This window comes from Zonotrichia albicollis, chromosome 1 (genome assembly GCF_047830755.1).
Source record: "Zonotrichia albicollis isolate bZonAlb1 chromosome 1, bZonAlb1.hap1, whole genome shotgun sequence".
Taxonomy (NCBI): Eukaryota; Metazoa; Chordata; class Aves; order Passeriformes; family Passerellidae; genus Zonotrichia; species Zonotrichia albicollis.
Window position 1 is genome coordinate 82547465 of NC_133819.1, and position 25130 is coordinate 82572594.

Sequence of the window (25130 nt, forward strand, 5' to 3'; positions counted from 1 at the left end):
AGGTGTCCTGTGGCTGCTATCTCGCTGCAAGTCCTTTCTTTAAAAAAAGTATCCTACATAGCATAGTTTCTATTTTAACGTTTTTTATAACCCAAAACTATATTTAACACACTACTTAAGAGAATGAATACAGCATTACTTTCTAACACAACACGTATAATATTCAATTTAATATTTGCGAAAAGCCAATCATAAAATACGCATTTTTCACACTAACCAAGCATCCGATGCTCACAATGCAACTGATTAATCGTAACTGTCCAGCTACCGGACACTAATTTTAAAAACTAGAAGGCAAAGCTTGACTCAGATCCCTCCGCACCCCCTGCAGACCGGGTGCCGCCCCTCGGAGGCGGGGGCGCCCTCAGCGAAGGCGGTGCCGGGGCCGCCCCTCTCGGTCACGGGGCCGCGCGGCACGGTAATGGCGGCGCCCGTTGCAGCCATGGCGGCTCGCAGCGCTGTGTGGTTCGGCGGGGACCCGGTGAGGCGGCGGGGGCTGCGCGGGACAGGGCGGCGGGGCCGGCGGGCCGGGGCTGACCCACCCGTGTCCCCTCGCAGGTGGAGTGGGTGCTGTGCCCCTACGATGTCCATCACCGTGTCCCCCGCGCGTCGCTGGAGAGGCACGCGGCGTCCTGCCGGCTCCGCAGGATGGGATACTCCGCCGAGGAGGAGGTGGGAGCGCGGCTCGGGAAGCGGGGCTCGGGAATGGGGCTGCTGGCCTGGGCTGCCAGCGCCGCTCGGCGGCCCCGGGCCGGGCTTTGACCGAGCCCTTTGGTCCGGCAGGCCGAGATGTACGACTCCAGCTTTTTCTACGGAAACCTGAAGGTTCCCAGCATCGCCATGGGTGAGCGGCAGCGGGGGCTCCGCCGGACGGGGCCGCACACGCGGCTGGGCTGAGGAGGGACCCTCGGGGAGTGCAGGGCATGAGGGGCCGTGGGGAGATCCCGGGGAAGGACCGAGATGTGGGAGTAAGGAGGCCGGGTCCTCACTGTGGCACAACCCCGCTGCCTTGGCAGCTGAAAACTCCCCAAGACCTACTGAAAGTCTTGACTGTTTCAATCAGTACGTTAGTTTTCTCAAATTGTAATTTGCAATTTGCCCTAATTTACCGTTTTTATGCTTCTATCATTCTGTAATTCTGCTCTGTAGATCACTTTTATATTTTCGTCTTAAAATCCAAGGAGGATGTGTTTTGTTCTCTTAGGAGTTTCTTCCTGTGTTCTCAGTCCTCACTCTTGCATCAAATGCAGAAAGTGTATTAATGAATACTTAGAAGGTGGGGAGGCTGTCTGTAGAATTTGGAGATAAAGCAATGGTACAGAGAGCAATATACATACATTTCTTTTTCCGTATCCTTGTAACTCCAGAAATAATTTTTTTTCCTTAATTATCTCCCCTTATTTCAAATATGTAATAGATGAAAATTACATTTTTAGTTCAAATGAACGAAACTATGATGTTTTGTACCATACCATAAGTGTCATAATAGAGGCTGAGGAATAAAGAGTAACCCAATCAAGTACTCAAGAACTTGATGTAAAAGTGGTATGATTTTATTTTCTTCTCTGCCTGCAGATAAAGACCTACAGTTTCACATTGTTAAGCAGGCTAGAGCCCAAAGTGTGAAGGAAGGTGCAGGCTACAGTGAAGGTAAGGAGCAAGCAGATACTGATGTGATTTCATCAGCCTCCTGTGGAGAGTTGCCCTTGTCTCCCTCCTTGCTGCTTCCTTCATTCCACTGAAAACTGCTGTGAGGAATTTCACTTCATTTATTTTTAATATTCCTTCCCCTGCATATCTTGGAGCATGATTAGTTTCTACACTTGGGGCAACTAGATGAGAGACTTTGAGTTTGTTGTGCCTGTATCTCTTATTGTCTTCAGGACTGAAAAACCCAACCAACAAGCTGGTTACTATGTTGGACTGTTTCAAGACTGAACTAAGAATTTGCATAAGAACTGTGTTGGCACATTTGCAAATGTGATGTTGTCCTTTGTCACTGCTCCAGGCTCACTAATTCCTTTACATTTCATTTTTCACTGGGTTTTGTGACCAGACAGGGGACCAGGCTAGGATGGAGTCTTTAAAGGTTCAGATTTAGATCAAGCAGAAAAATAGGGCTCCCTGTGGAATCTGTTGAGATTTAGTGTATGGTTGAGAAATTACTGCACCACCTGAAAGAACATTTGCTCTCTGTAGACTTTGGTTTGTTAAACATATATAGGCAGAAGGAAAAGTAACACTGAAACTTTTCTGATAGTGAAATACAGCTGCACTTGCTTGGACAGGTTTTCGTGGTTTCTTTGTTTCTCTGGCATAGCAAATAGAGGCTTAATGGACAGTTTCTTGGAAAGGGAAAGTCCTGGGATGAGCACAGTGCTTTGAGCATGCCAGGTGCATTTCCTCTGAAGGGAAGTGGGAACTCATTAATTTGACACAACCACATCCAAGCAGAGAAGCAGCAGATAAACCCTTTGTGGAGTGGTTCAATGCAAAGGTGCACCAGTGAGCCACTAGATGCCAGTGTTCACTGCCCAAATTGCCCTGCAAGCTTGCCTTTCCCTGAGGATAACACTGAAACTGGATTGGTGGTTCTCATTGTGACAGCTTGGCCTGTTGTAAGATTTACCTACTTGTTTGTTCAATTTAAAGTCTTTGGCAACAGAAACAAATGAAAAATAATTTTTCATTGTAAATTTCCTTTTGACTTACTGTCTCAAAGGAAGAGATTTTCTTTATTTGTTTTCCTTTTTTTCAATTGTAACCATATTTAGAATATAGCTACATTGTTGAAAACAAAAATTTGTCTCAATCACAAGTTGTGTAATTCTTCTAAAATCACAAGCATGTAATTATCAGTGAATTTTTATGGACTTCTGTGACCTGTAAAACAGTGCATTTTAAAAAGAGACTTCTAGTTTTTGTGTTTAAATTCATTTGTTCATGTTAAAACAGTTCTGATTTAGGTTCCAAGTACAGTAATGCTGAAATCTTGTATTTTAGGTTTGTTTGTAGAGGTTACCGTGGTTTCTCTTCCTCTTTTTTAGTGTCTTTAGTAATAGTAGGATGTGAAAGATTGCCCAGCTTCCATTAAGAGCTGAATAATCTGGAAAAGTTCTAGGTTTGCTGTTGTTGCATACATCCTTCTTATGTGTTGGCTCTGCTGTCTGCCTGGAGATGTGTGGGATTGTGTTGGAGGAGGCAGGATTATGGAGGTCAGATAAATGGTTGCAGGAAAACTGAAAGTTTTTGACTCAAATGGTGTTTTTCTGACAATGTCCTAGAGGATTGCATCCTGTATCTTTGTGGAAGTCGCTTAACTGCTGTTGCAATGGATTGAGAATGGATTCGTTTGTTTGGAGGCATGTGTGTTTTAACTGGGGGATGGGAAAGAAGAGTGTTCAGGCAGAGTGTTTGTTTCCATAGCTTTAAGTCAGTTATCTGATCTGGAGCACTTTGAAAGTGCCTTTGTAGTCCTTTCAGCTATAAATTCCTGTGTCAGTCTCTTATAAAAGCTCTGTAGAGAAGGTGGCAGTGTGAGTGAGACTCATTTTCACAGTGCTTGGTTATCTAGTCTCCTAGAACCTTTCATTCCTGTTGGCAGAACAGGTATTTTGCAGCTAGCACTTTATGTAACATTTTAGGAGTAAGATAAACCCACAAGATAGAGCTGCAGCCTCTCTTGATTTAGCTTGTAAGCCAAGAGCTGAAACTCATGGGAAATTACAGAGGTTGCTTTGATCTAATCTTGTATGATTCCTTTGTGGCATATGAAAACTGTATCTGTGTAAGCAATCAAGAGGGGTTTTACAGCCTGAGGGGGGCTTGGGAGGGATCTTTGAGCAGTTTTCATCTTTTCAAATTAAGAAAGTTGAAACTTCTTACAGATACATAGAGGAAGGATGAAAACAGCCTGGGAGTCATTGCATTGTTTGTTTCTTGAGCTTCTTGCTATTTTCCTGTATAATTATGCTGCTTTACAAGTAACAGCTCTCTGTCCAACCTCCAGGTTCTTACTCATTACTGCCCATAGAAGTTCCTCAAAACCACAAGCGTTTCACCTGTGACCTGACCCAAGCTGACCGCCTTGCCCTTTACGATTACGTTGTTGAGGAGACAAAGAAACAGAGGTCCAGATCCCAGATTACGGAAAATGACAGTGATCTCTTTGTGGATTTAGCAGCAAAAATCACCCAAGGTTTGAAGAATGATCTATTGTTGAATTTATGGCTCAGAACTTTCACTTTGTCCAGTTACATGAGTTTTGTTGATAGCCAAACAGAATTGATTGTGGGTTTTTTTGGGGTTTTTTTTGTGGAGAGCATACTGTTCTTAAAAGCTGCAACAAAGATCCGGGATCAGAAAATGCTAGTTTGTTGTCCTTTATGATGTTTACCTTCTTGGAAAATCTCAGTGCTCTGCCTTTTGCACATGTATTATGGGTATCTCAGTGGATGGATCTTCTGTCTTTGCTGCAGCTGTCTCCAGGTTGCCTAATAGTGCCACTGTGCTGTGCAGCCTGGAACAGTTATTTGCTGTAAGACGTGATGAGATTAAAGATTGCTTAACAGTAAAAGCTGAACAGGAGAGGTTGGGAGTCATCCAGGTGGAGCTCTTGAGCAAACATACTTTGGTGTTGTTCTGGAACCTCTCATCCCTGTTGAGTCATGCCAGTTTGTAACTTCCAAGTGCAGCAAAAGCATCTGTGTCACCCTGCAGGCCCTGCTGTGCCTAGGAGGTGTGACAGTGCTTGGCATCTATGCAAGTAACTTTTTTACAGAATCTGGCTTTCTCATTCTGTGTCTTTGTGTAATACTAGCTTTGAAAACATGATTTGTATTTAGAAGGTGTTTGACCAAATCACAAGCCTGTATATTGGCGTGGATCACAGTTTGGAGACTGAGATCACACAACAGCGTTTGCTTGGTGGCTTTTTACTTGTGTGTAAGCAGCCAGCAAGAAGGTTGGAGGAGAAGCTTGAGATAAATTCACCATAGTTACTAAATACAGGAGGAACTTGAGAAAGAGCACAATTATTTTATGTTTCTGAATGTACGAGGCCTGCACACCTGCAGGTGCTCACATCCTGCTAATGACCATTTGTTTTACTCCCAATTTTTTGCTAGATGATAGTCAGAAAGGTCCAAAGTCCCATCTTGAAATTCTGGCTGAAATGCGAGATTACAAAAGGCGGCGGCAGTCATACAGAGCTAAGAATGTTCACATAACAAAGAAGTCCTACACTGAGGTGAGATGGGGAAAAAAAAGGCTTTTTTTGCACAAAAGTCCTTATTATATATCAGCATAAACAAGTACATATGCTTTCAAAGACAAATAATGGGTCTTTCTCTGCTTCTTGTATCCTGCTTTGTTATTGTTGCAAACTGTAGAGGAATGGTTTTGGTTTGTTGCAGCAAGTTACAAATAATGAACATTTCTGACTGCTGAGGTTTGAATGTGAAATTGCCAGCAAGATATAGCTCACTATCATAGAATGGTGCTATTTAAATTTATGCTGAAACATTTTTCTGCAAATAAGACTTTCCATTCAAACATCTGATGTACAGGGTTTGGGGGAGATTTTTGTGAGGTTGGGGGTTTTTTTTGAGATGTTTACAGTTTGTTTAGTGCTAGTTCAGGCACTACCAGGACATGTTTGTTTTTAATATATCTTAATCTCCAGGTGATTCGGGATGTGATTGGTGTGCATATGGAAGAACTCAGCAATCAGTGGCAGGAGGAGAACAGGTTGGATAATTCAGACATATGTGAAGGAGGGAAGTCAAAGTCTTCAGGAAGGTATGCCACAGCTGACAGCTTCTTCAGGCATGAAGCAGATTGTAATTTTATCTTACCACCTTCTTCTAATAGCACATATCAACATTATTTGAGTCATATGCACGGTTTATTTTATACTAATTCTATTAAGTCTTGCTTGAGAAACTCTGCCTGCATGGAGGATGGAGAAAAATTAATAAGTATCTTTCTTTCAGAGGTAAGTAGGTTAGTTGCAAGTGATTCAGCTGAACAGCTAGTTTCTGGTGGAGCTGGGGGATGAGTAGTGCTCTCTCTGTGCCCAAATGTGTGTATATATGTTGTAGCTGGGTACAGAAGGACACTTGGAAATACAAGTACACAATTTTTTACCCTTCCCTACCACATGACATGTGCTAGATATATTACACCTCAGAGTAAAGGTTTCCATAACATAGTAAATATGGGGAGGCTTTACAGTTCTTATCCCTGCAAATGCTGCTGTGCTAATTAGGAGGGTGTTGCAGCTATACATATTTCTGCTGTATCAAGCAACACTGCACACCCTTCCACGTGTTTGTCACTGAAGTAAACATGGAGTCATGACCTAGTGATTGCCTATTTGTGCCTCTTCAGCAGGTCTTTGAGAGGAGAATGTTTTTGAAACACACTAGAAAGTGACAGCATTAAAATGAAGATGAATGGGTGGCAGAGCACTGGAACAGTCTGCCCAGGGAGATCCTGGAGTCTCCCTGTCTAGAGAAATTCAAAACCCACCTGAAGAGCTTCCTGTGTTAACCCGCTCTAGGTGACCCTGCCTTGGCAAGGGGAGTGGATTAGAAGATCTCCAGAGGTCCCTTCCAACCCTAACAATTCTGTGATTCTGTCAGATCACGACTTAGGTTCTCCAGCTGTAGGCTGCAGCTTAAGGCAGGTGCTTGAAGAGTTAAAAGATTTGAAGCAAAACAAAGTGAACCCCTTCTACTGCCTCCTGTTTGACAAGCAGAGGTGTTAAGGAGCAGTGCTCATAGGAAATAACTGGGTTAGAGTGCTGAGATGTGCACATGGACTTTGGGCCTCTTTTGGGAGGTATTGCATTTCTTAGAGAGATAGGCTTAATAAAAGATATGTCTTCTGTCTTACATCAGTGGTATGTCACTATATTACAAAACTGGTACTGGAAGCAGTGACTGTGAAACTGTTTTTATTGATGAAGTCACTTAAGTTTGTTTTCAGAAGGGAGGACAGGCGGTCAGCTTCGGTGGACTCGCGGCAGTCAGGGGGAAGCAGCAAGGACACGGAGTGCACGAGACACAGGAGAGACACCAGCAGGAGTCCCAGTAAACGGAGGAGGAGTCGGGAGAGAGGCAAAGACAGAGACTCTCGGAGAAAAAGAGAGAGGTGAGCAGAAACAGTGACAGCTGACTCCTGCTTCCCAATCAGGCGGCTGTAGCCGTTTTCTATGAGAACTTAGTGCAGAGGTTGAGAATGTCTCATCCAGTTAAAAAGCTAGGCTAACCTCATGTGCAGTATGACAAGTCAGTGGTATGAGGCTACTAATACTAAACAGAACATACTGTGAGATCACAAACTGTGATCCAGACTTCAGAATTTACTGGCACATCTTTTCCGTAGCATGCTTGAAGGGTTGCAACAGTACTGTAACAAGCTGTTGATTTTACTCCTTGATCAGTGTGGTTAAAGGGACAGCATGTTTCTCATCCACAACTAAGTGCCTGTCATGTCTAATGATGATTTCTGCTCTAGTTTGCTCTAGACCTTAATAAATAGAATTATTAACCTTTCCACATTAGATGCTTCAAAACAATGCTGTTGCTCTTCAGTACATCTGGATATACAATTTAGCAAAAGAAAATAAATCTAGGCCACAGCTTACCATCAACATACCATCAACCATCATACCATCAACAAAGTTGATATTTACATCTGCAGGAGCACAGGTGTGTGGGACCTGTGTTTGAGCAGACATGATAGGGACTGTTGTGCAGAAGAAATGCTGCCTTGCCCCTTGTGTTTGGGTAAATGCATTACATAACTGCAGGGATGGCAATGATGGCTTGTCTCAAAGCTGGCTTCATTACACCGTGATGCCATTCATACTCAACTAATTGCCACTCTGGCACTGCATGACAAGGCTTGATTAAAGCAGCATGGAAAATAAACTGTCTAAGAGCAGTTTACTTTCTCTCCTTAGAGGACTACATTTAATGAGAGCTTTCCATTTTCCAAGTTGTTTTTTCTCTTCAGACTTTCATGCTGAGCCTAACAGCCCACTCAATGTTTATGTTTGTGTTTCAGGGATGAAGACAAGTATTACAATCATAAAAGAAGAAAGTAGGAACAAGAACCTGATGATTTTGTTTGCCAGCTGTTCAAAACATAACTTCTACAAGAACTATTGTTACTGCTGTTTTTTCCAAGACAGTAAAGGTGTGCACATAATATTGGTGTTGCATCATACCTGTGCTGCTTGGAGACGAAAAAGTGCTACAGTTTGTCAGGATGGAAGCAGTGTATTTCAGATAATGTGTAAATCTGTAACATTTATACATCTGTTAATAAATTATATTGATCTCTCATGTATTTGAGTTATTCTGACAAGGCTGAAGAACAAAATTTATGAGGGGCTGTACTTACTGGCCTTCCTGGCCTGTAAGTAGTGGATATAGAACACAGCTAATCCCTGGAGTCCAGATCAGTTACAAACAGGAAATGCATGAAGAGAGCTCCCTCTCCTACCTGACACTGTTACCTCTAGGTGACTCTGCCTACTTACAGCATGTATCAGAGGGCAGATTTCAGAGTTCCTCAACAGGATAAAACATCTTCAACTGCAGCTGGTGTTAAATGGACAATAACACAAAAGTTAGTGTTCCCAAGCTCATGCGCAAAGAAAATTCAGAACAATAGAATCTGGCAAAGGTGATGAGAATGTAGCTCTCCACAGAAGCTCGGGGCAGGTACCAAGGACACTTGGAGTATTGCTGACGACCATATTCAAACAGCAGGTACATTTCCTTTCAGCACTAACTAGGAAGACTTCCCATCCTGTCGACTAACATACATGTGTTTGTGATAGAGGTTGCTAAAACAGACTTAAAACATGCAGGGAGATATTAAGGATGTAGTGTTCTGTTAATTCCTCACACAATTACTTCAGCAAGGTCAGTCACCATCAGCCAAGCTTCTTGCCTCAATAAAGTAAACAACTATAAGAGAACAAGATCCATCTTTCCTAAAATACTTATGTTTGTTCAATGTGCCAAGAAAGGGCACTTCATGTTGCTCCTGGTTGTGGCCTTCTCAGTCAAAGGGAATCTTTCCAGTTTTAGTGCAGCCTCTAGTATCCTCTTTCATATCTCAGTTGTTTCTGCAATTAAGTGTGACTATCTGTCAGTAAATATTTGGTCTAGTTTGGATGGATGTAGGCTTTATACCTGCCTGTTACAGCAGTCTAACCAAACAATTCTGTGTCAGGTATTCCTCATCTATGTGACAAATGCAGTAGCTTTAGCTGTCAAAAAACAAAATATATTTTAAAACATCTTTATTTAGACAAGTTTATCCAAAAATAAAAAAGGTATTTAAGTTCTAAAAGGCTTCTAATTAGAGGGAAAACAATATGGAACCACTGCAGTCCTTGCATTGGTTTTGTCTACCAGCTCAGCCACAGGGTTCTCATTAAGTTCTTTCAGCAGGGCGTGGTAAAACAGTTTAAATAGAGCATGTCCTGGCAGACAAGCTGTATTTGTGCCAGAGTCAAAATGAAGTGAGAGCTACCAGAAGCATAATGAGAAATGCTCCAGTTACATCTGCCCTGGCTTAACTCAATTCCATGTTTTACTTAATCAGTTATCAAATGTAGGTAGGAAGCTTGGTAAAAAAAACAACTTTTGCTCAATTCAATATAAGCAAATGAGTGAAGGGGTCACTCCCTAGGGGTGGCCATCAGTATCTGAGAGGCTGGAAAATAATATAACCATGTATTATTCAATGAACATCCCCTGAAGGGCCATCTCAAAAGCAGGACAAAGAAAAGGAAACGCTAGAGAAGAGGATCATGTTGTTCTGAAATGTGCAAATTAGGGTACTTTGAACACAAATTACTTTCTTGAACTTATTTATTCCTTCTTTTATTTTTCTTCTCACCTCATGCTGAAGAGTAGGGCTGGTAAGGTTGATCAATAAAATATGAAGGAGTATGGCAGGAAATGTCTGATCAGCACCATGCCAGAGTGTTTGTCCCTGAAAAGGAATAAACCAAAATTTTTAAATGGCACTTTCACATGGTAAATCCTAGTGTGTTGGTAAAGATACAATTTAGGGCTATATGAAATGCAATAAAAAGGGGATTTATGATCTGTTAAATCAAAGAAACAGCCCAGAAAATGCTGCTGGTTCCAGAAGCAGGAATATGCAGATGTTACAAGCCTGTATATAATAGCTTCCTACAGGGAAAATTGTACCACCCTGCAGAGACTTCAATATTTCAGAGAAAGATGGATAAATAACAATTTATCTTTTAACAGTGTATAAACGCTGAAGTTGACAAAAAATAACTGTATATTTTTGATACAATCTTAGTCAATCCTTACTCCTGTCATCATGGCTATGCCCAAAAGAAAATGGACTATTCACCTGAAATTAAAGGCTTTTGGAGAACCCAGAGGCAATTGATACATTAAAATTCCTTGCACAGATTTTTACTTACGCTTTTTCTTTAATTTCCTCAAGGAATGCATTAGTTTCTGTCTCTGATATCTCTCCATCAATACTGGCCAAATACAAATAAAGGAACGAGAATGTTTCGAAGGGAATTCGAGCTGCTCCACCTTCTGGGTCTCTTGTTAGGATCTCACAGGCCTGCTTCATTGAACTCAGTAAGGACTGCAGGGTTCCAGCAAGAAATGAAAGGAAAAGTATCAGAGCCATGAACATCCTTGCATATCATGGCAAAATCCACACTGTAAACCATTAAAAGGGAGGGTAAATGAGATGAAGGCGTTATCATCGTTGCCTAGCTTTAAATCCCAAATTTACTCTCTAGTGCAGGCCCAAGGATGGAAACAATAATGTATTTCTAGTAGAGGCAGGAGTAAAAAATACCAGAATCTTGTGATGGTTAAAGATTGCATAGGGTCATCTGAGCTCTCTCTCCATTAGGGCTGAATTGCTCTGTTCTGCTACTGTAAAAGCTCCAACACACTGTATCTAGTAAAAGATCTTTTTGTGTGTGTATATTACCTCAATGGCTCTAAATGAATTCTCAGCAGCAGTTAAGACAGATAAGTTTACAACCCCCAGAAAATAAATATAGGTTTGGTAATTTTATTGTGATATTATATTACATAATTTTTAGATTATATTTTGGCTGATATTTACTGTTTCCCCAATCTCTATGCAAGTTCCATTTTAATCGATAGTAGAAAAAGCACTGAGGCAAAGGCATTTAAAGAATATTTCAGTTTAGTCAAATGTCAATAACATCCAAGTTACCTTTAAAAAACATGCCTGAAATCATTAGTTCCAAATATACTTTGAAAAAATACTTCCTTTAATATGGTGTTGACAATCCAGTGCCCTGTGCATGCTGAGCTATACTGGGAAAACTGTTGAAAATTTCAGCATTGAGTTTCATTCAAAGACTGATTGGATGCCATTAAAGAAACAAACAGGTAAAACCACATGTACCATATATATCCAAAATATAAAAGCACAAAACCAAACCCACAAAGGCTTTCTTCCACCTAAGTCTTAATATTTTTCACTGCAACTTTTTCAAAATTTACTCTTACATTCTTATTAACAAGCAAGCAACGTCTATGTAAAAAGAAAGTATTTCCTAACAGTAGAATAGCAATACTCAAAATAAATAAATTATCTGTTTAAGATCTAGAACACAGGCCAGAGAAGTGTCATCTTATAATCCCTTACCAGTTTTACTTAATGCAACTTCTCCCCTGGAAGACTTTTCAGGGAAAAGAGAAGCAGCTGACTCTGTGATGGCCAACTCTACATTTTGCATTTGGCTGCCCCTCTACTGTCCTTTCTGGTCCTGCCACCCCAACCTGCCACAGTCTCTCTCCCAACATAGCAAAGTTATTCATATCCATTTTGCCAGCCTTGAAAGACAATTTAACAGGCTACCCGTGTGGTCATTTCTCCTTTTGTAAAGGATTTTGTAAAAATGTATTGATGCTTTACAAAAAGGATACTTCAGACTGGTGCTCTTAAGAAGTTCGTATTTGTCTACTCTTGTATCTCAACCATGACCCTGTCTGACTGTGAACACAATTTACAGCTGCAGAAAATGAATGTCAGTTTCTCGTGTATGTCTTTCTCTCTGGTTTAGGAAACTGAGATCTAGGTTTCATTATGTAGTAGTGAAATCACATAATTCACTTAATATCCAAAAGGATGGCGAGATGGTGAAATTTAGTCTGTCTAGCTCCATCAGAATGATGTTCCTGTGACTCCATTTTTAGTTTTGGTTTATTTGGGTTTTTTTTGCAGGAGAGAGGGGTTGTTGTCTTTTAGATAAGTAATGTTGCTGTTACTATTTTTAAATGAAGAAAAGAGCCCGAATGACAAGATCATTTTGGGAGGAAGACTGGAATCAAGAAATACAAATTTGAAATAAAGACAGACAGATGGAAAGACAGATGGATAGACAGACAGACAGACAATTGCACAGTTGCATTGCCAGGCCAGGCTAACATTCAGGCCTTCCAGATATTGCAACATTCACAAAAATTTATTTCACATATATTTTCTTTTTAGTACCTCTTCTTCCCTACTGTAGAAATCATTAGAAGTATTATACTTTATAAGAACATCAGCTTAATGCATTTTATAATCTTTCATTCTGTTGAAATGCTCTACTGAGATTTTATTACTGACATTAAAAGAACTAAGTGCAGCTGTAGTAATATTAGGTGCTGCTGAGAAAATTTAATTGGTTACACAATCAATTAAAAATTGTTTCTTTAATTTCTCCCTTCAGTTCTCCTTCATGGACATTTACACAGATGCCATTCAGCATCATTCCTCCATCATCCTCTCTCACACAGGACAAGCACCCTGTAGACACACTTGCTCTTCAACTGAGGACTTAGCCATCCTTCTTCTGGTTAAGTTCCCCAGACCAAAATCTGATTCACAAGGGAAGTAAACACTCAAGCCACTTTACCAGCTGCTGCAAAAGCAATCACCATTCCCCAAATCCATCTGCATTAAGTGTTCTATGGTCTATGTTGCATAAGGATTCTAGGCAACCCCTTGTGTTTGGACATGAGGGCTGCTGCTGTGAACGTACCCCACCAAGCACGCTGCACCCAAGTGCCAGAAACTTCATCCACTCCACCTCCTCGCCAAAACTGTCCAACTGCAGGATAGCTTCCAGCTGCTCCTCTGGCAAGCCCAAATGCTTCCATTTTTCCCTCAGTTCTGCAATGGCCACCATGCCTTTGGAAGAAAGCTTTGAACAAAATCATGGTACCACAATAAGAACTCCAGAAACCAGAACGAATTTAAGAACACAGTGTCTCCCCAAAATACTTCAAATACTTGACAGTCTCTCTCCCCAGCCATCCCCAACACATCAGCATTCCTTAATAGCACTGTGCATTCGATAAAGAACAGCTTGTACCTGTTTGTGCAAGACCTTAAGGAGTCCTGGGGTCAAACCAGCATCTTTTTTCTCTGTTGCTAATGGCATTTCGAGCCTCTCCTTCACAGGAAGGGGTTCACCTTTAGATAAGGCTGAAAAATACCTAAGTGAATGGAAAGAGCGACACACCTCAATGCCCATGGCCATTACAAACTGCACAGAAGTAAATTCTCTTACAGTTCAGTGTAAGAGTCTGCAGGCTCCCCCACAGGAGCAGCAGCACCGGGTAAGTTGCCTACATGCACAACTCCCATATTCCTGTGCCCAAAACCCACAATCTTTAGACTTTACTTGCCCCTTTTCATGACACTCTAATAATTCTTGAGGTATTTAACTTATTTTGTGCATGCTATATTCAGTTCTTTTGGTTGATGAACCTGAGGACTTATCTGTTTAACATTCCTCTTGTGGACTACCCAAAATGTACATCTTCCTATTCACATTGCAATTCTCTTCTCAGTATTTCTGCTATTTCTGTCCACTACAAAATAAAATTTAAGAGCAGAGCACAAAGGGCCTGGGATGCACATCCTTTTAATTATAAGGCTGTCAACCTTAAGAACTGCCTCTGCCTTAACTGGCCAACAAACTGAATTGTGCAAGGAAAACTCGGTTTTTATTCAGGTGCATCTAATGTACAAGTTTCTCCACCTGTCCTGCCTCATCTGTCCTGGTCATCCCTGTCCATGTGCAGGCTATCCCCTGCTGTGCAAACACCTGCTAAAATACAGCAGGCAGCACTCCAGAACTGAATTAGTGACTACAGAAACAGATGCACAGTATGCATGCACAGATAACACCCGGGCTATTTTTCAGCCAGATCCAGTTCCTCATCTGATGATTCACAGGCACCAGCACTACAGCAGCAGCAGCACGTGTGAAGCCACAGCTTTGCTCTGCATTGCATGGCTCCCAGGGATGGATCTTGCTCTGCCAGGTCGGGAGCATGCTCCAGAGAGAGGGGCTGCGATGGGAGCAGCAGCAGGAGGATCGCAGCAGCCGCGCTGCTGCAGGGCTCAGGCAGAGCTCGGGGCCGTCCCTGCTCCCGCAGCCCCAGTCCCAGCAGGCTCCAGCTACACAGGTAACCTCACCTCCAACACATTCCTAAGAAACGCCACACCATTTCAAGGTGGTCCTGCTGGCTTTCTCCAACACTGCAGCGGTAACAATTCAGCTTCAGATTATTTTCTTTCTAACAGACAAGCCGGACTCCAGCCTGGCTGTGTTAACAACCTCCCTTCCCTCACACGGTGCAGACGTTTTCCAATCCCCCCAGCTGAGAACATCTCACCTTTCAAGAGCTTGCCCACACAAACCATAGGGCAGGAAAAAATTATAGTGAGCAGCTGAGGTAAAAGAAACAAACTGTTAAAGGAGAAACATTTAAACATCTAAATCAACTTTATGGCAAGAGATTTATTATGCCGATTATCACTTTAAAGGTGCAATTTTTCAGGCACTTTTCCCAGAAAGAAAGAAGAGAATCCTAACCAGGCTTAAGAATGAGAAAGTTAATGTCTAATTTTTTCCTTTAAATTCCAAGAACTGAATCTCAGATGAAAGAAGAAAAACCAAACCAAACCAAACCAAAAGGAAAAAGAGTTGGTCTTTCAGATAGAAAAACTAATAACAAAAATCAAATTAAGATGCATTTTTCTGTAAGGAAATCCAGCTATTTCAGAAGTAAGCCAGCCCTAAACCTCAAGGAAACAGCAAATAAATAAAATAAATAAAATTTTTTAAAGGCTTACATGCTGCATTAGTACACAGAAGTGTATATGCAATGTATATACTGACGCAATATTCAAAACTGTGTCCACTATACAATAAAGAGGAGAGTGAGGTTTTGAGGGTCCATATGTAGAGCTCTCTGTTGTTAGGTGAACACCATACTTACGCAGCTGCCCACTGCAAAACATCAAAAGGCTGAGTCCTGATAGCAGCTTTAGTAAATTGCTTCAGAATATCAGGTAGCTCCGGGGGGATTTTGATCTGCTGAGCACAGAACATGGTTTCTGGAAGAGGCATGGTGCCCAGTCACAAGGACCTGCAAGAAATAAAACAGCATTTCACAGATGCAGAATGTGAATGAAAAGCTGTGTGTGCACATGGGAGTGAATAGTGCCTGTCCCCAGATTTTCTCCTGTCCTACCTGACAGCCAGGGCTTCTGGGGTGCTGACAGACTTCAAAGGGTAAACAGACACAGCTCTGTGTGGCTCTAGGCTCTAAAAAACTTTATGGCTACACCAAGTAAAGCACGTCAGCTTGGGCACCAATCACAGATGGGTGAGAACTACTGCTCTAACAGGTGACTTCAGATAGTTTTAAACTGATTTTTCTCCTCAGACCTACCACAACAAAAATTTGTAAAATGGGCAGTCCAGACAAGGCACACCACACATGCCAACATGAAAGGTATCTACATTGACAACTCACTACTGCATGCCAAGGAAAATCTTGATATTTTTGTACAGATACCAGAATACGCAGATGAGCAAGTCTGTATTGTGTTTATGTATTCAAAAATGCTGTAGCAAAAAGTTACTAATATGTGCTTGTGACAAACTCTACATCAAACAAATACAGTGACAAACAAGATATTAATGTGTCCTGCAAGCAGATATCACACTTGGTTCATCCAGCTCCACAGGCGTGTCTGTCTCATTCAGGATTTAACTCATTTGTTGCAAGGAACCCTGTTCCCCAGGATCCAAAAGAAGGGACAGAGATAGGCTATTGTATGGTTCTTCTCCCATAGCAATGGAGCACATTCAGTGGGAAACCCTTCTCATAATTTCCAGGATAAACTATGGCATACTTAAGTTGATTTAGCAACAAGAACCTAAGATGGTTAGTTGTTTGCAGAAAGGAGGAGCAGTAAAAGCAACAGCATTAAGAAAGTAATCAGGAATTATGTAACAGAATCCTCTATCCCTTTAGACTTTTTAAAGATAAGAGTACCTGGCAGGTGGCTTTCTCACATTAATTTTCCTGTAGCGGAAAAGAAAAAAATTAAAAGTCAGAGATAGAGCAATGGAACCGCAGTGGCTCAAGGCTCCTTTGAGGATCAAGCCATACTTAGAGCTTTATTTATGGAGAAATGCAGACAGGGTACAGCATCTTCATCACTCCAATGCAGACAATTTGCATCAGAAACAGACTTCAAAGTGCACATTTAATTACCACATTGGTCACGCACTTTCAGTAATGATTCAAAAACACAGCTCTAGCCAAGGAACAGAAGCTGAAGGCAAAAAAGCTGAGGATTTCAGGACAACAGAAAAACTCTGAGGAAGGAATACAGCTGTGTGTGCATGTACCCTTGGGAAGTAATCAAACAAAAGAATTAAAATAAAATCATAAAAAAAATGCATTGCAAGAGCTGCTTTTCTACAGTAAGCCATTAATCACAGAATAGCAGAGGTGGCCAGAGACTTCTTGGAGGTCAGCTGCTCTGAACCCCTGCACAACCTATGAGCAGGGTGCCAAAGATCCATGTCCAGGTGTGTTCCAAGAATCTCCAAGGATGGAGACTCCGCACTCCCCTGGGCAACCTGTGCCGGTGCTCGGTCACCCTCACAGGGAAAGAAGGTCTCTTGATGTCCAGAGGGAACCTCCTGCACATATATACACACCTAATGGTCAAAGAAAAGCACAGCTAGGTCAGGCAGCCTCTGCACCCCTTCACCATGGGTTACTCCCGCTACAGACAAAGCTCAGCTCACCACTTTCACTTCCCTCTAGTTAGCTCTAATGTTCTACTTTTTTCCTTCCGCCAACCCAAGCCAGCCCCAGGTGTTCAGGAAACAAGGCCAAGGCGTGTCCGCACGCAGATGGGACCGGCCCAGCCCCGGCTGCCCGCGGCCCGTCCGCCCCGAGCTGCGGGGAGGCACCGCCGGCGGCCAGCGGCCCCTTGCAGGCCGGAGGGAGCCCCAGGGCCGCCCACGGCCCCAGAGCCCCGGACACCCCCGCGGAGGCCGGCCCGGCGCTCGGGCAAGGCCCGGACACAGCCCCTCACCTGCCCCGCTCCGCGGCCCTGCTGCCCCGACAACGCGCAGGGACCGGCCGGGGCGGGGCAAAACGCAATGGCGGCGAGCTTTAAAGGGCAACAGCGGCACCCGCTCTTTGTACAAACTTTGGAAAAGGCCCAAACCATGGATGAGGATATTTAATGTAAAGTTACGAGCTTTACTTTCGTACAGTCACAGATGCAGCCTGCAGGGTGGGGCGCAGTCGGCTGGAGGATACAGCGGCGGGACAGGAGCCAGCAGTGGGCCCAGGTGGCCAAAAAGGCCCGCGGCATCCTGCCTGTAACAGCAGTAGTGTTGCCAGCAGGATGGGGGGAAGTGATTCTTCCCCTGTACACGGCCCTGCTGAGACTACACCTCGAATCCTGTGTCCTCTCAATTCAAGGAGGGACTGGAGGGTGCTGGAGGGAAAGGTGACAAAGCTGGACAAGAGCCTGGAGCACAAGTCCTATGAGGAACAGCTGGGGAAGGTAGGTTGTTTAGCCTGGAGAAGAAGAGTCTCAGGGGTAACCTTATTGCTCTCTACAACTGCTTGAAAGGAGGCTGTAGGCAAGTGAAGGTTGGCATCTTCTCCCAAGCAACCAGTGACAGAGTAAGAGGGCACAGTCTTCAAGCTGTGACAGGGGACATTAAGACATTTAGGTTGGACATTAAGAAGAATTTCTTCACAGAAGGGGTGATTAGACAGTGGAAGGGTTGATCCAGGGAGGTGGTAGAATCACCATCCCAGCTGGTGTTTAAGGAAAGACTCCATGAAGCACTTTGTGCCGTGGTCTAGGTGCTAGGGTGGTGTTCAGTCTAGGCTGGTGTTTTTCTCAGACATCTTTTCCAACTTGATTGATTCTGTGAACATCTTAGCCCCATGTAATTGGCAGAGCCCGTGGCTGGGAAGGCTGATTCCTGCAGGTGCCTGGGTTCCCTGTAGCCTGTTGGCCCCTTCATGTCCCCTGGCCACAAGGATGCTCTACTTGGTGAGCAGTGTTAGGGTGGCATGTCTATCTTGCCTTTGGCATACTTGCACCTCCTTTCCTGGCATGGATGAAATGTGAAGAAATGTTGAGTGAGCTGAAAAAGAGACAGGACAATGTATCCCCAAAAATTCCCTTAGAAGCTGCTGCTTCCAAGGACAGCTTAGCCACAATCAACCTCTGCTGGTCAGGCTCCACAGTGCTGGACATTCAGGATAGCAGCACCACTGAGAATCTGGCACCATGGAGAGAGCACAGCCAGTGGCAGCAGCTTCTCAGCATCTGCTGGTCCGAATTGACACCATGAGGCAGCGTGGGCTCTCCCACTGCTCCAGAATGTGAGGAACCAAAGTGCCCTCTCTGCCACAAAGTCTTCTTTCCACTGCAGATAAAAACAGCATCAGAGGTAACCTGACTGGCATCCTCTGTAAAGATGCCAGCACATCTCTTGGTTACAAAGCAATACCCCTCCTGTACCTTCTAAAATGGACTCTACACAGCCAGAGCACTCAAATCAACTTGGTAATAGGATTATTCACTTCAGAAAGCCTTCTCAAGCCATTGCTCAAATGAAACTTGGGTGCTGCATGCTCAAAACAGGCCAAGCAGAAGCACACAACCCTATTTGAAGCCAGGCCTTTTTAATCCACATTATGTCCCTGCTGATGAACATATAAGGCCATGCAGGACAAAGATAAAATGGTGGGCTCTGGAAAGCAATAAGCACACATTTTAACAACTGTTTAATCTTTCATAAAACAGGAATACTTAGCATAAGCTGCAGGCTAATTATTTGGCCTCAAAATACTTTGCAGATTCCTGTAACTAAAGAAAACAGTAAACTTCTGACATATAATGACATACATTTCTATCCTTTAGTTGTTTTAAAGCATCTACTCATTTAAAAACACTATAGCAAGAAAAACATGAAGGAAACATTATCCTTCAGGAACTTAGAGAATAGAATTCAATTAAACCAATCTCACAGTGCAGTTTCTCAAAGGTGTCTAGTGATAACAGATTAACAACAAGATGCATATTCTCTCTCATCTGTGGTCCTTGCACACACTCTAAACTATCCTTAAAATGCTCCAAAAGTAGATGTCATACTCTGAATTCTTCCAGCAATTTGGTCCAGTGCAGTGAAATCATACATAAAGCTGCCACACTGTATTATGGGAAACAGCAGCATGTAGGTGGAAATTTTGTTCTGTATTTAATGAAATGTATTTTCATAGAATCATAGACTGGCCTGGCTTGGACCTTAGAAATCACCTAGTTCCAACCCTCCTGCCACAGGCACAAGCACTTACACTACACCAAACTACTCAGAGCTCCATCCAACCTGGCCTTTCACATTTCCAGTGGTGGGGCATCCACATCTTTTCTGGGCAACCTGTTCCAGTGTCCCATCACCCTTCACAGTAGAGAATGTCTTCCTATCATCTAATTAAACCTACTCTCTTTCAGTTTGAAGCCACTTCCCCTTTGTCCTGTCACTACATGCTCTTGTAAATACTCTCTTTATATGAATTTATGCTGCTTCCTAGAAGTATTTCCTCCCACGGTGTAATACACAGCCTTATATATATAAAGACCATGGATGTAATTGTTGCTTTATAGCAGCACTGCCAGAAATGCTGCTATAAAGCAGCATACCTTAGAATTTCTGCTGCTTCCTACTTCCATGACTCCTGCTAACAACTAGTCAAAATATCCCATGGACTCTCCACTCTAATCCAGCAGTATTTTTTAGATGCATCACATTCCTTACCTAACCCTAGCAAGCCACTTTGGCAATTTGTATCTGCTGAACGTGGCACACCAGTGCAGCTCTGCACTATTTAGGTTTTAATACAGAAATTCTATCCAATATAAATAAAAGAGCTTTGCACTGTTCTCTGGTTTTGTAAGCAACAAGGAATTATAAGTAAAACTAGTGTCCTTTTCCAGGAACACAAACAGCCCTTGAAAGCCAAGTAATGTTAAATACCACCCACTCTTCCCATGCCTGATGTAGACACCTGCAGATGTTTGACTTCACCTTATATAGGGGAAAATGCCTCTGCAGCTTTGGTGTTGGCCAGTACTCAACAGGTAAGAGATAATAGCAGGTATGCAGATAAGCAGAAAAACTGATATGCAGAGCTGTGAAATAATTTTGCCATTGCTCCATCTCTCAGTATTACACTGAACTCAAAGCATTCAGTTTATTTTGAAATGGTATTTGACCTCTAGAAATACAATCTTTAAAAATTTTCCATTATTGAGTAACTTTGATTTCTGCATATGATTTCTCAATTTATGGTTACTTCTTAATGAAGAAATTAAAACCAGATGCACAGTTTTTAAAAAATGCTGTTAACTATGCAATTCTTTAGTTCCAGCTACTAATTAAGAACTGAAATGCCACAGTAAGAGAGCTCTAACTTACCATTATGCTTCATAAAAGTTGTTTCCTCATCTCTTTTCAGAAAACAGCTTCTTTTCTTTTGCACCCAGAACTTCATAACACTACCAAGATTCAATTCCTTGTTTAATGTTTCTACTATTTGCATCATCATTTCTGCCAAGAGCTTCACTCATTGCCCAGGCTGTACCATGGCCATTATTCCCAAGGCAAGCAGAACAAGAACACTGATCTTACCACAAAACCTTTCCAATGTGGATGTAGAAAAATGGACAGTGACGTCCAAGGAAGCACAATGATGCTGATCAGCATGCCAGGCAATCAAACCCCAGTCATTTGTGCCTTGTGAGGTACAGGCTTCTTTGTGAAGCTTTTTACAGAGCTCTCTGCAGAACAGCGCAGCTGCTGTGAAGATTTTTATGAGGACCTTTACGCAAGTACAGGGGAAGGCAAGCAAAGAATTAATGCACTCAGCAGAAAAGTGATGTGAGCACTGTAATAGGCTGGAGTTGGCATCTTACTGAGGAAGTCACTGACACAGAGCAGTTACAGGCACTGAAGGGCCCTCAGAAACAAAATCAAGTAACTTCGGCTTCACTCAATAGAGAAGGGGCAGACAGAAAAGATGCAGAGTTTTAACTATTTTTAATCAATATAAAATAACCTGTGTAAAAACAGTCGAAGCTATGCTGCAATTAACTTTTTTCAATATGCACAAGATAGCTACAGAGCCATCTGACAGTTCTTGGATGAAGGCTTGTGGAACTAACAACAGCATCAGATTCTCAACACACAAAGGGGACACAATTGAGCCAGTACACACCTCCAACCCCTCCAGTCAAGATCAAGGTCAACACAAACTGTGGTGGAAGAGTGCCTCCACCCACCCACCCACTTTCCCACTTGAAAAGTAACAGGAGCACACACCACTGCATCACTCCAGCACAGCTGTGTCAGAAACAGCCACTTACAAGCTTACTTATCAAGTTTCTATGCCAGGGGAGTACATAGCACACAATAAGGCAAACCACTGAAATTTAAAACAATTTATAAAGTACTGTTATTTAATTCCTGTTCTCTACAACCTCCATATTCTTTCAAAAATGTGAAAAAATAAGATGAGGAGATGAGATTTCTGAGAAGTTCACAATGGACAGTTCTGGAAACAAACTTTACCTGGGATCTGTAGAGCAGTGCAAATGCCAGCACAACAGTTGGATTTGACACCAGTTTTCCATTTAAAAAAAAGCAATTACAGATACCGTAAGCTACATCAAAATAGCTGCAGTTCACATTGCATGACTGACCTGATTTGCTGTTTTCTTTCATGACTTGTAAAATATCAGTAGAAACAGCACAAAGACTTTTTCTTAATAAATTTTAATATTAAGACCAGTTTGTCTGGATAAAAACACAGTTACAAGTACCACACTACTGCAAATTCTGCATGATGCACAGTAGTGCTCACAACATTTGCGTGGCAAGACCATTTTGGAACGGTTTGTGAAAGGTATGTCAAAAACAGAATCTTGGCATAAGTAATAATGTATGTTACCAGTGAATTTATTATTGTGAAAATATATCTGTCCCACAATGTACACCACTGTAAATAATCAAATGCAATATTTATGCGCATCAAAAATATATGGGGTGAATATATACTCAGTTCAGCATTAAATCAGCAACAGTAAATGAAAAAAATATTTTGGCTATTTTTCTATGATTTCATTTCACTGGAAATTTTCTAATAAATCACTGCAAAGGGTAATATTTGTGGTTCAAAACCATCAGGACAACAGTGATTCTGTAAAATAGTATGGATCTGAGAGTGACAGCCCAATCCTCCTGCCACTAGATTCAGATGCATTTGGCTTGTGCTCACTGCCTTAGAACGTGAGTCCAGACACCAAAGAATGAACTACCACCATCACAGCCTGGACCACATTAGCTCACACCATGTCAGATCAGAGATGCAACATCAATAAAAGGAGATGATACTTTAAAAGCACCTGCCAGATTCTCAAGTATTAATTATATACACACATGGTAAAGTACAGAATACTGAAGGAGAGTGTACTGAATAGCAAGTTAAATGTTCCATTCACTTTCTCATTACAGCAATGGATATTCACATTTTCCACATTGGTCCAGGAAAGATACTGCAATCTAAGCATGTGATTTGATGCTACTTAAAGCTTTGAGATACTGTTATGTGTTTTCTTTATCTACATAACCCCCACCCCCAAATATTACTGCAAAAGAACTATCTACATATAGAAATAACACAGACTTGATTTGGTGGCTCTTGTTTGATGGTGTTCTTGCAAAGAAATCTGCTAACTTTTCCTTGCCTGTTTAATAGCATATGTATTTCCCTGCCCCTCAGGCCATAAATGGTACATGATAAATCACTTCCTCAGCATTATTCCTGTAAAAATTCACAGTGACCAATTCTGAGAGAATTTTTTTTGGTTGGGTTTGGTTCTTTTAAAAGTAATTGTGCAATATAAAATTCATACTACAATTTTCAACTTTGGTAACTTACAGAAAAAAGATTTCACGCCGTTTAACTAAGGATCAGGTCAGGACGTTGCTCACACTATGCTCTTCGTGCTGTGCAAGCACATCAGTTAATGTTCATCCCTTTTCTTGAGATCCTGAAAAATTCTAATATTGATAAGAAATTTGCTACAATTTAAGTTGTGAACATATTTAATTTTTCTCGGTACCTTTAAATACTTCCATCACCTAGCCTTAGTAAATTTTTACTTACTGCTTCAGTTAATGGATTCCTGATCCCAAAGCAAACACCCACCTACCCCCTTCAACCAAACAGAAAAATCCAGCTGAGCTTCAACAAGTACATCTGAATTCTCAGAAGAGGAAATATTTTCTTGATTTAACAGCAACTGTACAATATTACAAACTCTGACACATGAAAAACAATCAGGCAATAGAAAAATGTACAACAGCTTTGGTGTTATACAAAATAATAAAAAAGACTGGACAGCAAGATACATAGTTCATTATGTTCTCAACACAGCAACTTCATTGCTGACTGTAAGACAGTTATTTACTTTTGATATTCTCTACGTGGCCTTTCCACTCATGAAAAATCATACTGTATTACTACAATAAGAACTGTTATGAACACCATAAAGTAAGCTCCAAATTTTATAAAAACATCTTGCCTCTTTGCACTATTGCTTTGTGGCACATTGTCAACAGAACAGCAGTCCAAAATAAAGTGACAACTAGATTTAATAAATTAATATACTTTTTAAAGATGTACAATGCACATTCTTTTTAATCCAAGGTTTTAGGGTGTCAGGACACTTCTATATACACATATACAGATCTCAGACAGCATTTACAACATCAGAAAATGCAGATAAGAAACAGAGCCTTAACTGCTATCTTGATGCTACCAACAGAAGCCAAAACACTGCTGAGAGTATTATTGGGAAAGATATCCAAAGACGAGAAGAGTCTATGAAAAAAGGACATGTAAAGGCAAAGGGAAGGTCAACATGTTTAATATGACCATCTATTCTTGTGAAGACTGAGGTGGAGTTGTTGATGTGCCTGGTTTACCAGACTTCCGTTCGTAATTCACAAGTCGTTGTCCAACAAGGTACCTGGGATCACAGTAAAAACAGAATTTAACACAAGGGAATACTATTTTGTAACACAAATCCACTCTATCTCCTTTGCTGCCAAAGTAATGTTTTCATTTCAATAAAAGTTATTCTATAAATTGTAAAGGAACAACTTTAGCTGGTCCTTAAGCTTTCTTAAAGGGAAAGAAAATATCCTGATGCTACTCCATGGAAAGCTTAAGGGCTGCAGAATTCCTTTAGTGTGATATTGAAAGAAAATTAACTATCACAGCAGCTTAACAGTTTTCATACCTTTCACATTATTCCTTTCTTCCTCTCTATCACTATTCCACACTTTTTGCCACCTAAATTCCTTTTCATGCTTCCTATTTGCACGCTAGTTCTGTGTGTACAAGAGCCCTACACACCTATGAAGTAGTTGCTAGATCAATTGCTAATCTTCTTAATCCATAAAAAAGGAATTAGGGTAACACCAAAAATAATTTAATAACACAAATAAAAGGTTCAACTAAGCAAGATAACAAGAAAATAATAGGAAAATTATTATTTTTATCAGGCTTCTGAGTAATACAGAGTAATAATTACTGAAAACATCAGAAAATCACTCAAAATTTGGTAAGGACAAGCTATCAAAACAACTGAACATTCTTTAACAGGTT

At 41.6% G+C, this 25130-nt stretch overlaps 3 protein-coding genes across 13 annotated transcripts in view; 1 reads left to right on the forward strand and 2 right to left on the reverse strand.

The window, feature by feature from the left end:
• Positions 1-353: 353 nt before the first annotated feature.
• On the forward strand, positions 354-8354 carry SNRNP48 (small nuclear ribonucleoprotein U11/U12 subunit 48). Of its 2 annotated transcripts, none has more exons than XM_074545809.1 (9): positions 354-481; positions 559-672; positions 784-844; positions 1576-1650; positions 4010-4198; positions 5127-5248; positions 5684-5799; positions 6991-7155; positions 8074-8354. In XM_074545809.1, exons 1-9 carry the CDS (start codon positions 422-424, stop codon positions 8111-8113), a joined length of 942 nt encoding a protein of 313 aa, XP_074401910.1. In that variant the 5' UTR covers positions 354-421; the 3' UTR covers positions 8114-8354. The 2 variants fall into 2 exon arrangements, with proteins under 2 accessions (XP_074401910.1, XP_074401917.1); XM_074545816.1 differs by having other exon boundaries at positions 6994-7155.
• Positions 6926-21746, reverse strand: ROPN1L (rhophilin associated tail protein 1 like). Of its 9 annotated transcripts, none has more exons than XM_074545852.1 (8): positions 17464-17505; positions 16407-16436; positions 15597-15793; positions 15342-15491; positions 13424-13547; positions 13091-13252; positions 10487-10662; positions 9879-10020 (listed from the first exon to the last, which is right to left on the reverse strand). In XM_074545852.1, the coding sequence occupies exons 4-8, from the start codon at positions 15470-15472 to the stop codon at positions 9957-9959; spliced, it is 657 nt and encodes a 218-aa protein (XP_074401953.1). In that variant the 5' UTR covers positions 15473-15491; positions 15597-15793; positions 16407-16436; positions 17464-17505; the 3' UTR covers positions 9879-9956. The 9 variants fall into 9 exon arrangements, with proteins under 9 accessions (XP_074401929.1, XP_074401953.1, XP_074401965.1 ...); XM_074545864.1 differs by lacking the exon at positions 17464-17505 and adding an exon at positions 17171-17457; XM_074545857.1 differs by lacking the exons at positions 15597-15793; positions 17464-17505 and adding an exon at positions 20876-21079.
• A 136-nt stretch (positions 21747-21882) lies between these two features.
• The window catches only part of MARCHF6 (membrane associated ring-CH-type finger 6), a 44436-nt gene continuing 41188 nt past the window's right edge, over positions 21883-25130 (reverse strand). For both annotated transcript variants that reach the window (XM_005484281.4, XM_005484280.4), the window contains exon 26: positions 21883-24489. In XM_005484281.4, the coding sequence (XP_005484338.1) occupies positions 24399-24489 (91 nt within the window). In that variant the 3' untranslated portion in view covers positions 21883-24398. The remainder of the gene's footprint in view (positions 24490-25130) is intronic.